At 41.6% G+C, this 14287-nt stretch overlaps 1 protein-coding gene across 1 annotated transcript; it reads left to right on the top strand.

Moving 5' to 3' along the window:
• The first annotated feature begins 1430 nt into the window (after positions 1–1430).
• On the top strand, positions 1431–4467 carry LOC114452218 (heparan sulfate glucosamine 3-O-sulfotransferase 2-like). The gene is made up of 2 exons (XM_028431408.1): positions 1431–1927; positions 3849–4467. Exons 1-2 carry the CDS (start codon positions 1431–1433, stop codon positions 4465–4467), a joined length of 1116 nt encoding a protein of 371 aa, XP_028287209.1.
• Positions 4468–14287: the final 9820 nt, after the last annotated feature.

Here is a 14287-nt window from a genome sequence, read left to right as displayed (position 1 = left end):
ACGCCACTTTCGCTGCTTCCTGATCAACGTGCTAGGGTGCGCTTACTTTTGTTAACTTTCTGCCCCGCTGCTCATTAGCTGCAACACCTGGACAGCCCCTTCCATCGACCGAGCGCTCCCAGTTGTTGTAACCTTTCTGCTGCCACTAACGAGATCTCTTTATTGGCTACCAAAACTGTCAAGCCACTCATTCCACCTCTACAACACTTTGTGGTATTGTGGATATTTGGCTCCACAGTTTTACTGTGACGCTCTCACTTTACGCAGCGGCGCACGCAGAGCACGTCTGCGTAAAGAGAGTACAGAGAGAGAGAAGTAAACTTTTCCAAACCTTTACAGTAAATTATATGATTATATATACACGGACTGCGGAAATGAATACATCTGCTATGTCACACCAGGTCATATAGGAACAGTTGGGCCATTTGGAAACTTGGAGAGGTGACGCCAGAAAGGCCCGAAGGATTGATGTTTGCACAAAATGATTTCGCAGAAACTCCAAACAATTCTTGTTATTCACATTTTTCACAGAAGGATAAAAAAAACCTTTGTTTTTGATTGGGCATTTATGTAATTTAAAACATATACGTTTTACGCACGCATATTTCCAAAACCTAGATGTTATTCCAAATGAGGTCTGTGTGCTTTTTGTTCCTTTTACAGATATAATGCTTGAAAGCAACCAAAGAAGATATTTAAAACGCAAAACCATTGAGTGGCTGTACTTCCTACCACATTAAAGTCTGAAGATCAACAGAAGAGATGTAACCAGTGCTGTGATACATGCAACAGGAAGAGAACGGCTGCAACACCAGCTGAGGATGGAGGACGGGGTTGCTGGGTCATAAAGTCTTAAATTATAGATGTTTATGGATGTGTTTCATGTGTTTCAAGTTTTCTGGTGTGCTGCTCGCGTAAATGTGTCAGAACTATACCCCGCTTCTTTTTGATCATAGGTTTCAAACGTATTCAGATCTTGCTGAAGAATAAAAATCCCATAGGGTTTGAATTTATGGCATCAGTAGCCACAAAAGCAACCAACGCGATAAGAAGTAAAATCATATGAGTGAGACTTTTTTTTTCCAAAGAGGCTCTGACGTCAGTGTTGAAATATTTTTTCTGTTGCTCAGCCGCTTTAGAGCTGACAGTCCGCTCAAGTTCTCAGAGAGCGCGCTCCTCCCTTCTGCTTTTCACTCGTGCGTGATGACCATGGAGACGTCCAGGAGTCGCTTCCCAACTCAGCGCGCAGCGAAGGACGTCTCCTCACTTAATGAACTAAAGAGACAGGACCCAGATGGATTGTGTTAAAATGACAGTGATGGAAGTTTTCTGATTTTCTTTCTGCTTTTGTGTCAGTGGACTAAATCAATCTGAGGGGAACAAAGGCGAAATCAATTATAAAATCATGCACTGTTCATATCCATGGAGAGATGGCATGCGTGCTCCCCTTCAGTCGACTTCTCCCTTTCTCACACCGACTCAGGGGAACATCCATCTGCTTGTTATCCCTTTTCCTTACATATCTGTGCTACTGCGTGTTGTTCCCTGACAGCACTGTCATGCTAAAGTCAGGTGATCCGACGCCCAGCTGTCAGCGCGCTGATGGAGCCAAAAGGCGCCTTCAGAAATCACTCCCATGCCTGTTACCGTTGGACGCGCGGGCGAGCGGTGCTGAGGCATCTCGGCTGAGAACCGACCAAAGACCTTCATCCAATCTTCACATCGTCAGTAACGGAACACCCAGCTCTCCCATGAGTAATTTGAAGTTTGGCAATAAAAAGTTACCAAATGCCATCATAGTTGGTGTGAAAAAAGGAGGAACGAGAGCAGTCCTGGAGTTTATAAGGATTCATCCGGATGTGCGCGCAGCAGGAACCGAAACACACTTCTTTGATAGGAACTATGACAGAGGCCTGGAATGGTACAGGTAAGGACACCTGCACAGGAGGGCGACCATCGTGTAATCTTACTGTAAACAGGTGACAGCAAATTAGAGCTTGAAGCTGGTTATGAGACACAAATGTGGACACAAAATTAGGAGTGTGTATGTGTTTCTCTTCAGCTTAAGTAAATGAAAGCATGAAAACAATAATAACAATTGTAACTTAATGTAGGCTATATAGTGTGTGTGTGTGTGTGTGTAATACCCCCTTCACAAAAAAGCAGTTCAATGAAAAATCCCATGTTGCACTTGTCCTTCTTCCTCAGTGCCCCTCTTCCTCAGTGCCCCTCTCTGTGTATATTATGTTTTGAAGTGGGTAAACATGCTGGATGTGTTTTCCGCAGTCTCTTGACTCATTTCAAGTTCTTATTGCAAAGAACTTTGGAGAGCTGAGCTCTGTTTACACTGGCAGAACAGTGGTCCTCTCTTTTTCTTCTTCATTTTACTGCACTGTGGAGCAATTCATCAGATTTCTCATAAAATCCCCAACCCTGGGAGGCAAACAGTATAAACTGCAGCCTGCAGACACATCTGTTTGTTTGTATTTCAAAAATAATCTTAAAGGGGAGGATTTATTTTCTTATAAAATGCAATATGATGCACCTGCAAGATTTATGTCTAATTAAATTTAAAGCAAACAGCTCTTGATTTAGTTAATGAAGTAAAATGTGCATGTTTAACCACACTCACATGCATCCAAATTACATTTCATATAATGATTTGCTGTCATGCTGCTTGCAGGAGGGATGTGTACCAGTAGCATTATATAATAATTATAGACTGAAAGCATCTCCACTAATTGGCAGTCTTCAGGGCGGTTGGCAGCTGAAGCCCTTTTATCTTGGAGATGTGACTTGGAGATGTGAACCCTTGCCCATTACTGTAGTTTGATTGTCAGCTGTCAAAGCCACTGAGAAAAGGTCAAATGAGAATTGCTTTCAAAATAAAAGAGCTCTATGCTGCACAGGCTCTCCTGTAAACAACGACTCATCAAAAAACGACTCATCCAAATTATTGTTGCAATACCTACAGAAAAAAAAACAGATAAAATGGAGGACTGAGGGAAAAAAAATCTCTGCCAAGAATGAGATGGTGGCGTGACTGGCTCTGTGCTGTGCTAAACGCTGCAGTGCAAATGGAGGTGGTCAGGTGCTCCAGTAGGAAACAAATAAAAATCACACTTCATGAAAGTGGATTCAAAATGATTTGTTTCAGTTCGCAGCAGAATTCAGCTCTCGAGTTTGTATTTAGTCTTGATGTCATTCAAAGCTTAAGGTTAAAGCTGCAGGATTTTAGCTGCTGAAATAGTGTCATATATTGACTCACTATACTCATCAATCTCAGCCTTACTAATGGCCTTTTTTTGTCACTGTCCTTGGACTGTGATGGTTTCCAAACTTTTCCTCTGCGAAGGTCTACCTGTTCATGTCACTTCTTTCAAAGTCCACAGTGGCCTAGTTTGAAGACCCAGAACTAACCTAACCGAGACACACTGCTATATGTGTTCTGTTTGCATTCATGGTGATTTATTACTCTTGAACCGTGCAGGGCTGATGCGCAGGAAAACCTGTCTCCGAGACAAGTCTCCAGTGACGACAGGCTACTATGACTCCTATTATCATTTACATGGGGAAACTGGGTTCACAGCCAAACTGGAGCTCAGTTACAGTGGGTTTTATGCCTTTAAAATTCACTTGTGTAATCCTGTCCTAAAAAAGATGTCTAATACACTTCTTACTTTTGAAAGAGTGAATGCAAGGACAACACGTCCTCTGTGTCTGAATCCTTTTAGCCTTTGTGCTAATTCTAGCAACTGTTATCACAAAACAGTTAAATTAATGTGAACGCAAATGAGAAGTGTTTGTCTTTGTGGAGCGTTTACTCTGTGTTTTAATCTTTCCTTCAGAGGTTTAATGCCAAGGACTCTGGAAAGCCAAATCACAATGGAGAAGACGCCAAGCTACTTTGTGACAAAAGAGACACCACAGCGGATATCAGCCATGTCCCAAGACACCAAGCTCATTGTGGTGGTGCGTGACCCCGTCACCCGAGCAATTTCAGATTACACTCAGACTTTATCCAAAACTCCAGACCTGCCTAGTTTCCAGGAGCTGGCCTTCAGAAACCAGAGCCTGGGCATAGTGGACATGTCCTGGAACGCAATACGAATCGGACTGTACGCCTTGCACCTTGAAAACTGGCTGCGATATTTCCCTCTGGCTCAGATCCACTTTGTAAGCGGGGAGCGTCTTATCACAGACCCAGCAGGGGAGCTGGCACGGGTGCAAGACTTTCTTGGGCTTAAACGCATTGTCACTGATAAACACTTCTACTTCAACCGCACCAAGGGCTTCCCTTGCCTTAAAAAGCCGGAGAGCAGCGGCTCGCCCCGATGCCTGGGCAAGTCGAAGGGCAGAACTCATGTGCAGATAGACAGAGACGCTATCGAGCAGCTGCGGGACTTCTACAGACCGTACAATGTCAGGTTTTATGAAATGGTGGGACATGATTTTAAGTGGGAGTAGAGAGAGAGAGAGAGAGAGAGAGAGAGAGAGAGAGAGAGACATATTTTTACACAGCGCAGGAAAGATTTATGTGTGGTTTCCCTACAGTAATGTATCATGACTAAGGCAGAACAACTTTGAAGTGACTCTAAAGAAAGGAGCACAATCTGAGACGACATCGCTTTTGCACTTGTAATGATCAGTTACCAGCATCAACATTATTTTTTGTTGCCAGATATAGCAATGGTTTCAGCTCCAGGATCACGTGAGTTTAGTTACTGTATATTTGTGCTGACTCGATTAAAAAAAAAATCCAGGATTAGTTCCTCTTAAAAATCTGCTTCACTAATCACAGCAGGGTTTGAAAGCAAGACCTTGGAAAATGTCAGCGAAGTCTTCAGGGAGAGCAGAATTAAGCTGCAGCACTGTGGTGGTAAATCCATAATGTAAAGCCATAAGGCAAGTATGAACTACTTCATAATGTTCAGTTTGCACAGAGTGGAGTTTTCTTCCATTCTTTTCAGCATGAATCAGATAAGTTAGGATGCACTGTAACGAGCAGCACTGTCGGCAAAATTCATGTTTACATTTTTGTTTTAAAATCGCCACAACGCTTGTCCTCAAACTTCATTCAATTAAAAAGAAGTACAAACAATGACATTTTTACTTCTCTTCTAGAAAATTCACATTTTTCTGTAAGGACTGTTTCGTGCCTCTGTGGTGCTGTTGGTGGTGGTAGGTGCAGTGCATGAGTGGGTGTAGGTGTGAGGAATTTCAATCACTTTTTCAAAGACAAAGCAGGGAACACCACGTCGTGGCATGTTATCAAATAGATTCCGGTACTGTGTGTGTGTGTGGTCACAAGATTGCAGTGAAAAGTTTGTATTTGGCTGCATGACGTGAATACTAAAAACCAGAACGTCTGAGCTTGAGCCAGATTGATGCACTGCTGCTGAACAAACAACGGACACACACACTGCACAAACCAGCTGTGATACATGCACAGAAAGTGTACCGCGTTTGATCTGAAGCACTGCGTATAAATCCTTATCACAGAAGACGAACGTCTGATTGTACAAGCAATGTATAAAAATACTAATATAGACCAGGCTATAAACATGTTTTTGCTGTGAACAGGCACATTAACATTAACATCTATGGATAATGGTGATCAACACATCCTCACAAAAAAAAACTACGACTCATGGTTATGACTCATGCTAATGCCAATTTTTTACATTTTCATTAACAGAGCATGTGATCTTATTGGCCAACGTAATCTTATTATGAGACCAATAAAGCTGGAGGACCTTCACTCACTTTCATTTTCGTGTGGTTAACTTTTAGGTTTGTTTTTCATGCGGTTAACTTTTGGTTTTTAGCCGCAGCTGGCTTTAGCATATAAAGTGAGTGGTTAAGGATAAGGGTCCATCAGACCACGTACAGCTAGAAACCTGCCTTGGAAGTTTTTTTTTTTTCTGGTGAGAGTGGACTGTACATGATTGGAGCCAGCCCCTAGAGGCTGTATGTGGTACTGCATTTTTTAAATTTACCACATGCTGCATTCCTTTGTCTGGAGGGTAGGAAAATTAAATTTTCAACTGAATGCAAAGATGTCTATGTATGTATGCTGCAGAGATACTAAATTCATAGTTAGCATGCTATATCATCTTGTGATGCCACTTTCTACCTCAAAAGGCGATAGTGAGTCACTGGACTCAATGGATTTGGATAACTTGGACCTGTCCTGCAGAGAAGGGTTAGCAAGACAACCAACCAACCAGGCTTTCGTTGTAGCTTAGCATTGACCTGTTTCCATGCTTCTGCCTTCTTGCACAAAGCTAACCCTTCCAGCATCAGGCAACCCAGTAGTCTGATGATGGTCTGGTGATGACAGACGTTTTGAAGACTATGGGCTATTCCTGTGACTTTAGATATTGTACCTTTAATTAAAAGAGGAATTATTTAGCGAAACATCAATTGAAATGAATTTATAAATGACGTAAAAATAGAGAAAGATTGACAGAGCTAAGCAGAATTAGATCTTTAAATATCATATGTTTTCAGATCATTGAAGTCTGAGAATCAGTTTCCTCATTAATAGTGCCCAGTAAAATATAGACCACATTTCTTCTGTCTGTTATCTGCATGCCTTAGAAGACAGGTACTTTTATCTGTTTGGATACTGTTTCATCTGCTGAAATTTGCATGGAACAGTGTATCCTTTGAAGATTTCCTGGTGTTTGACATTAGAAATCCAGAAAGTTGAGCTCAGGAAGCCTGTTCTCATCTTTACACCGCTGTATGTTCAGGCTCCTCATTCCTCCCCTCCTGGTCACAGTGCATTGTTAAAGGAAAAGAAAAAAAATCTTGAAAGATGCTCCTCTCCCTGTGACCCTCTCTCAACCCAGACGTCTGCCTTTCTCTCGCTCTCCCTCTCCCTCTCCCTCTCTCTCCTCTTAGCTTCCTTTTCAGTCTCCCTATCCTAACATTCATTAAACTCATCCGACCTCCAGGTGGGAGGAGTAGGCAGTGTGGCTCCACCACCTCTGATGCCCTTCTTGTCATCATGTTCGCTAGCAGCTCATTTCTGTGGCTTATTGAGCGCGCACACAGGTGAGCATCTATCCGGTCGTCACTGTGAGCGGCAAATTTCTATATGGTACACAGGGGTCCTAATTAGGCCTGAGGGCTGGAGAGAAGCAATCCCTAGAACAAGCATCAGCCAGACTCTGATTAGACTCTGCTAGTGAACGCACAGCTCTCCAGAGATTGCTTGCAGGTCAAATCTCTCCTTCTATTTCTCTCTCTCTCTCTCTCTCTCTCTCGCACATATACAGACACACACACACAGCTTTCTTTTCAAATAAGAACTCCCCCAGGATGCAGCCCATGCAAATCTTCAAACCCTTTGCATTTTCCGAGCACTATGATGTGACCTATTTGCACTCAAGCTAACGAGGTGCTTGTTAAGCTTAATGAGTATTTGTTAAAACCAATGTGTGAACCAATCCTGTTGATTAATATTTTGTCTTGCTGTTATGAATGAGCAATTTCAAACAAATCCCTGCACAGGGTTATGTTTAATGTGCTGCATGGTGGGATTATATTTATAATCAAAAGCCTTTTTTTCCCATATAGAACAAATTATATCACCTTATTCCCATCAAGCTGCCTCATAATTATTAAATGCTTACTAATAAATGAAGAGATCCGTTAATACTTCAATGTACTGTTGATAAGACTAATAACAAGCCTTCAAGGACATAAACACATGTTTTTTTATCTTTCACACTCCACAGAGATTTTAAAAAGCTGTAATATTTCTATCTTCTATCATCTTATTTTGATTAATACTTTTTTAATGAAAACAGAAAATGCCTTTTTCTCTGTGCCAAATATAATCAGGAGGACATTGGCTGCAGACAGACTTATAAGAGTTAAAATGTCACAGTACAGAGATGTTTCTTGCACATAACGTTGATCATCTCCTCCAGAATCCCTGTTGCTTAAAACATTCAGTCTTTTGGATTTTTAATGAGCACAGAACTAGGATGGAAGCAGCAGCAGAGGAGGAGGATTATTTCCAAAGGAATCCTCCCCTGAAACATTAATATTGAAGTCATTCTTTATATGTGTAATTGTTAACAATGTCATAACGAGCGATAATGCATGCCTACAGGAAAATACATTTTGCATGTGTGCTCTATTTAAGCTGTGCTGAATGAAAAGAGAACACGTTGGAACAGCCTCCCTCATCCTTTGCTCAGAGACGTTCTCAAGGGATGGAATGAGGTTCCATGGTTTCCGAATGAGACAGCAGCTGACACTGCAGAGGCAGAGATTCAGCAGTGTACCTCGCTCAGTCCTAATGCTTCAGAATAGTTTAAGTTCTGCAGCCGACAGGATGTCCCAGTGGTCGAAATCACCAGTGACTTAGGAGCCAAATTAAAATGAAGTGCTGACAACTGTGGCACAGTCTCTGTGATACATGTTCTACAACTATTTGCAGACCAGTGTTGGAACTGCAGTCTGTTGGGATGACACTTAATAAGTGCGCACATGTGATTTACTCAATAAAATTATGGAGGAAACTGGGGAGAAGAGAAATTAAAGTGCAGAGAACTCAAAGTTTGACATGTACTTTAAGATAAGTTTGTGTACCTGCTACAGGGTCATGGTTGTAGCTCTTTCTGGCAGTCTGTACTCACCAGAAAAGTTAACCAGAGGTCGATATTTTAGTCCTTGAATACGAAACGTGTGCTTTTTTTCTCCAACTTTTACAGGTTTTCCTGGTAAAATGTGTGCAATGTTATGAATTAGTGTGTTTTAGGATGATCTTTACTCAACCGCTTACCCCTGTTTTTAATGCTTAACCTTAACTAGTACTTTTTTTGTTCCAAATCCAGCCGTGATTAAAAAACACAAAATAACACCGAAAACTCATCAGGGGGACTCAAACCTCAGACTTCTGTGTAGCATGTACCCCCACCCTGTGCCGAATCTACCACAATACAATCATATTTTTTTTTACATAAACGTAGCATAATGTCGTATTTCATAAATATGTCCATATGTTCAGTTGGCATAAACCTATCCCTGTGTATGGCATAGGTGAATGATCTGTGTCAATGTGCATTATATTATGTTGCTATTGCACCTAATGGGACGAGAGTGTGTTGCAAACTGTGTGCTAACAGGCTAACATTACTGTCTGTGAAGACTCTCCAGGTCATGTCATATCCAAGAGTTAATAATTAAGGACTTTCAGCATTGTTTTCTAAAAAGATCTAAACTAAGCTGTGAGTCCAGTTGAATACCTGAATATTAACTGCTGCTGCAGGGGATTTGGCTGTTCAAATACAGCGCACTAACCCTAACCTGCTGTTACATTTCTGTACATGAGTGAGTCTAAAAGCAGCTATACAAAAATCATTTCATTTGCATTCATATCTTTGCATCTATGATCACATCATCAACCACCTGCACGCCCCCTTTTTAACTCGCCTCCTGCAGAGAGCGAGAGGAAGATGGTGAAGATGTGAGATTTTTGTCGGGCGCGTGCCCTTTCAAGATTCAGATCTGTGAAGTCCTTCAAATTAGAAACAGTTGTTCGGTGCCATCTCCTTGTTGTTGTATCTGTTTGTCAGACGAGCGCGAGTCTGTTTCTGTGGAGTAGCTAAAGTGAGGCAGAAAGCTGATTAGATTGGAGGAGTAGTCAGACCTCGGCGTCTCTCTCACCAGGAGATGTGTTCTAATTAGAGTGCGTGCCTCATGTCTCACTGAGGAGAATAACAAGCTTCATTTCAAGACTGCCTCTAGATGATCCAAACCAAAACACATCTCAAGTATCAGCAACCCCTGGACTTCAGACCACACCTGAGTCGACATGCAGCACATTAGGATTTTGATAGGAGTTTTATGTCTCTAAGCAGGGGGCCTTGCAAAGAGGGAGCATCAGAGAGGGGGGAGCCAGGGGCCCTGCATGCAGGTTTCCATGTACATGTTTCCCAACCAGGAAATTCTATCAGTATAGATTTGAGTGCAAATGGTGTGTTTTCCCAACAGATGAATTAGCATGACAGCACAGATATACACTCGGCTTTGAGGTTATGGGATTTATGCATAAGGCAGCTCCAGTGTGTGAAGCTACTTTACATAACACATGCCCCTACAACAAATGCCCTGCACTCACACACACAATTTAGATGGAATCAATGGGATGAAAATGGCTTCATTCAAAACCATTAATATTTTGGCAACACTAGATCATCTTTAGCACTTTCAGAAGTCATCATAGAGTACTTTACTTCACAAAATATTAAATTTTACTCCATCACACACTAACACATGCACTCACAGTGGAGGATGGTCCAACCTCCCCGGGCGGCTTGTCTCAGATTGGATGTCAGATGCTGGAGACAGCTGCACTCATCACAGCTTTTATGAATACATTACCTTTTATGTTCATCCAAACACTAATTTATCTTCCTCAGAAAATCAAACAGGACAGACATTCACTCATCACTCTGCTGGAAAATTGGAACTTCCAGAAACGGTGCTGTGTGTAAGACAAATATCCACAGCTGGGCGGTAATTCAAGCCTCTATATTTACAGATGTGTGTATGTCTGTGTATGTATATATATATATATATATATGTGTGTGTGTATTTGTGCTGTCTGTTTGTGTCTGCATTTTTTTTTGAGCAGAGATGGCTTGCAAAATATCAAAGTGTGTTCTTTGCCTCCATGAAACTTCACAACATCAAAGACTTCCCCCCGTCTCCCACAAGAACCCAAGAACCTCGAGTTTTTTAGCCGTGCAGCTTCGCCTGTCTTCCATCTCAGCATCGCTCAAAAGGCAAAAGCCTCTAATGATACGGAATACAAGACGGAAAGACTGCTGCCAACAAAATAGAGAGGGGGGGAAAAATAGGATCGACAACCAAACAGACACAGTTTGGGTGATGATTGACATCCCTGCATCTTTTTATTATTCCTGTGATGTTCCTCCAGACGCACTGTTGCCAGAAACTGTGGCCTCACACTTTGGCTGATGCAGCAATCTGGTGATATGCGCCTTTCTGCCTGCCAACCACCTGGCTGAAAGAAGCATAATCAACCTCTCAGTCAATCACTCCTCGCGCAGCCAATGGTGTAGGATGGGTGTCAGAGGAAGAGTGGCAGACATGCGCTGGATGTATGTCCAAGTTTGACACTTCACACCTTGCTCCCCAGCATCCTGATGAGTCCTTCGTATTGGCAGGGCCTTGGAATTCCAGCTACTGTGCATTAATGCAGGAGAAATGAATGTGCTGCATGTGGGATGAATGCGGTTTCTGGGGCTCAGACATTTTGTAGGTTTTAGTCAGAATATCCTCAGCAAAGCACTTGAAGCTGCCTAAATGTCACTGAATTCATTAATGAAGAAATTATACTAACATTAAAACCTTCCAAATAATTCTGTGAGTTTAGGAGGGATAGTTGAGATCACTGTTGCGTTAACTCTGTAAATAGCCCCAAGCTACTGAAAGCACTTTCATCACGATGTTACTAATCATTTAATTTATATCACCAAATAAAACAACACACTGCTCCACCATGAGAAACTAGGACCACAGTGAGAGGTAAAGTGAGGTAAGCATGTCCAGCAGGACTCTGAGCCACCCATCTGTAAAAACAAGGCTGAAGAATAATTTATTGTCAGGAGCAGGCGCTGGATGCCCAGCTTACAACATCCTCTGTTTGGCTTCACTGCAGGGAAGCTAAAGAGAGACAGCAGCTGCCCCTTAAAGTAAAAAAACTGTACCTGTGGTACATCCTTTGTCCATGAGCAAACGGTATCTCTGTTTGGAATTTCAAACTTCAATAAATCTGGTTATTGTTATTGTAAGATTTATTTTTTCCCCTCTCTCGCTCCGCATAGTGTCAGACTCTTGGATCCAGTGCTGGTTGACTCGGCTGCTTTCATTCCAAAATTTGCTGGACAAATCAGCTGGTTCCCTGGGACGGTGTTGTTGTCATTCCTTCAGTGGCGGCTGTGTGCAGTCATTTCTGCAATTGACCGTGTTTGGATTGTAAACAGTCCTGCTCATACCTGGTATTAGTAGCACAATCTGAGGCACTAGTTTTTGTAATTCGATGTAGCTGCCTTGTTCTTTGTTGTGTTATATTGTTGGTTACTTTAAAGTGACCCAGCACTGGCTGCAGTAATATGTTTATTCTCCTTAACTGAATTAAGTAACTTACTAAACCGATCTGGTCTTCCCTTTTCCCAACTGATCTGGGTCATAACAGAGTGTTTTTGGTTTGTGTGTGTGTGGAATGAATAATATTCATGAATAATATTCATTCCACCATTATATGAATAATATTCATTCATGTAAAAGGCTTTGTGCTAAATGGTGTTCGTATTTGCTGTAAAATGTTCCAACAACCCTGGCCTGACTTGGCATCCCCGCCTCACTGGCATCAAACACTACAGGATTGATCCCCACATTAAACTGCAATCACATAGTAGATTATCATACAAGTTGGCTTTTAGAAGACTAGAATATGTGTGGCTCATACATTTTAGCTATAACATGAGAGCAATTTTCCTCACATTCTCTTACTAATTTGACTCTATTTAACATGTAAACTTTTCTTTTTAATCTTACAGGCTTTTTAAATCTCTCCATAGGTACCGTGAGGACTGATTGTGATGCTCCATGGGAGCTGCCTCTGCTCTACAGCACAGTCTCTTTGGGTGTTAAAGTTGTTTTCAAGGCACTGCTTTGGGTTATGTAATTCAGCCGTGCATGTCCCACATGACATATCATGTATATTGCATTGCCTAAAAGGCAGTTCTCTCTCTCTCTCTCTCTCTCTCTCTCTCTCTCTCTCTCTCTCTCCAATGGCACTCAGTACTTACTGGATTTTTCATCCCCAATTAAAAGAGAACTAAAGTACTCCATCACTGGACTCTGGAGGAGAGAAATAATTGACACGCTTGCTCCTGAAGCAAGTGAATTATTTAATTTGTTTTTTTTTTACTTGCAAGGGGGAAAATCACACTTTAGGAATGCATTTGGTGACATTCATTTTAAGGTAAAGAACTGTATGTGTACTGGACAGAGTCAGGACTTCAGCACATGCAGCCTGCTGTGAACCCTGCTTGCTCTTTCACATTGTATTTTCCCTTTTATTTTCATCCCCTTGACATAGTTTTTGCCATCTACATTAACCTTTTGGCATGTACAGTGTTCTTAATGTGTGGAAAAAAAGGAATTGTATATGGTCTGGGCAAATGCACACACACACAAATGTAGTTTTATAGAACAAATATATTTGTGATAGACCCTGAAGTACCCTCAGACGTGTGTCAACCCATCTGAGCAGAAAGCAGTATTGAAAAAGTGAAAGCTAATTCTGAAGATCCTGCTAATGCTCTGCTCATACCCAGGGACAGAGTGTCTCAAAATGGAGACTTTAGCAGCAGCATTAAGAGCTGAATTCAGCCTCCGGAGATAGGAGCAAGATTGGATTGATCAATACAATTAAATTGCCTTTCTACGATGCACAAAGCACATGAATGTAGCAAAAGCAGCACATGTAAACTGATTCAGCAAGTTAGATGTGTTACATTGTGGAGTCAAGAAGGCTAATGTCACAGTCTGTGTGTCAAAAGCAGATAAAAGTTGTTGAATTCTCCACTGAGGTATAGCTGATGTTCTCTTGGAACTGATACAATTGGCAAATGATTATTGATTTCACCGCAGGAGCAGTCTGGCTCTGTTACAGAATGATCTTCTGCGGGGCTGCGGTTGGTACATTTTCTAATTACATTCATATTAATGGGAGAACCTCACTTTTTTAATCCCCTTTTCTTTACTAAACTATAAAGGATGTAAACCAGAGCCTTACTGCTGCAGAGAGAAGAGCCGCTGCTCTATCACACGACAGGCAATTTTTAAAATTTCATCACTCACTCAGAGGTGAGAAGTGAGAGGGTGAAAATGTAATTCCCAAAACTGATGACTGTTATACAAAATAACAAGAATAGAAAGACAAAGAGGCAACATTAACTCTTCATGTGCCCAGCCTTGGGCCAAACTAATAAAACCACAATTGAATCAACTCTTTAATAAATGATGGTGCTGGAGTTTAATAACATATCATCTCCACCCGCTGACAGCATTTGATGTGACACTATTATATATCTTAATAATCCCACAAGTTCAAATTAAAGTGTTGCGTTATTCCCCCCCCCCTACTCATTATTTCTGGGTCTATACGGAGACATTCAGGCAAACACTGAGCACCCCCAAGTGGAGGTAAGGAGGAGTGTACAAAAAAAGA

Source organism: Parambassis ranga, chromosome 19 (assembly GCF_900634625.1).
Source record: "Parambassis ranga chromosome 19, fParRan2.1, whole genome shotgun sequence".
NCBI lineage: Eukaryota > Metazoa > Chordata > Actinopteri > Ambassidae > Parambassis > Parambassis ranga.
The sequence above is the reverse complement of the archived record's forward strand: the minus strand, read 5'-3'. Positions and strand labels throughout refer to the sequence as shown.

Coding starts and splice junctions, on each gene's coding strand:
- LOC114452218 (XM_028431408.1), top strand. CDS start 1,431: ATGGCATGCGTGCTCCCCTTCAGTCGACTTCTCCCTTTCTCACACCGA. Junction 1,928..3,848: donor AGAGGCCTGGAATGGTACAG/GTAAGGACACCT, acceptor TCTTTCCTTCAG/AGGTTTAATGCCAAGGACTC.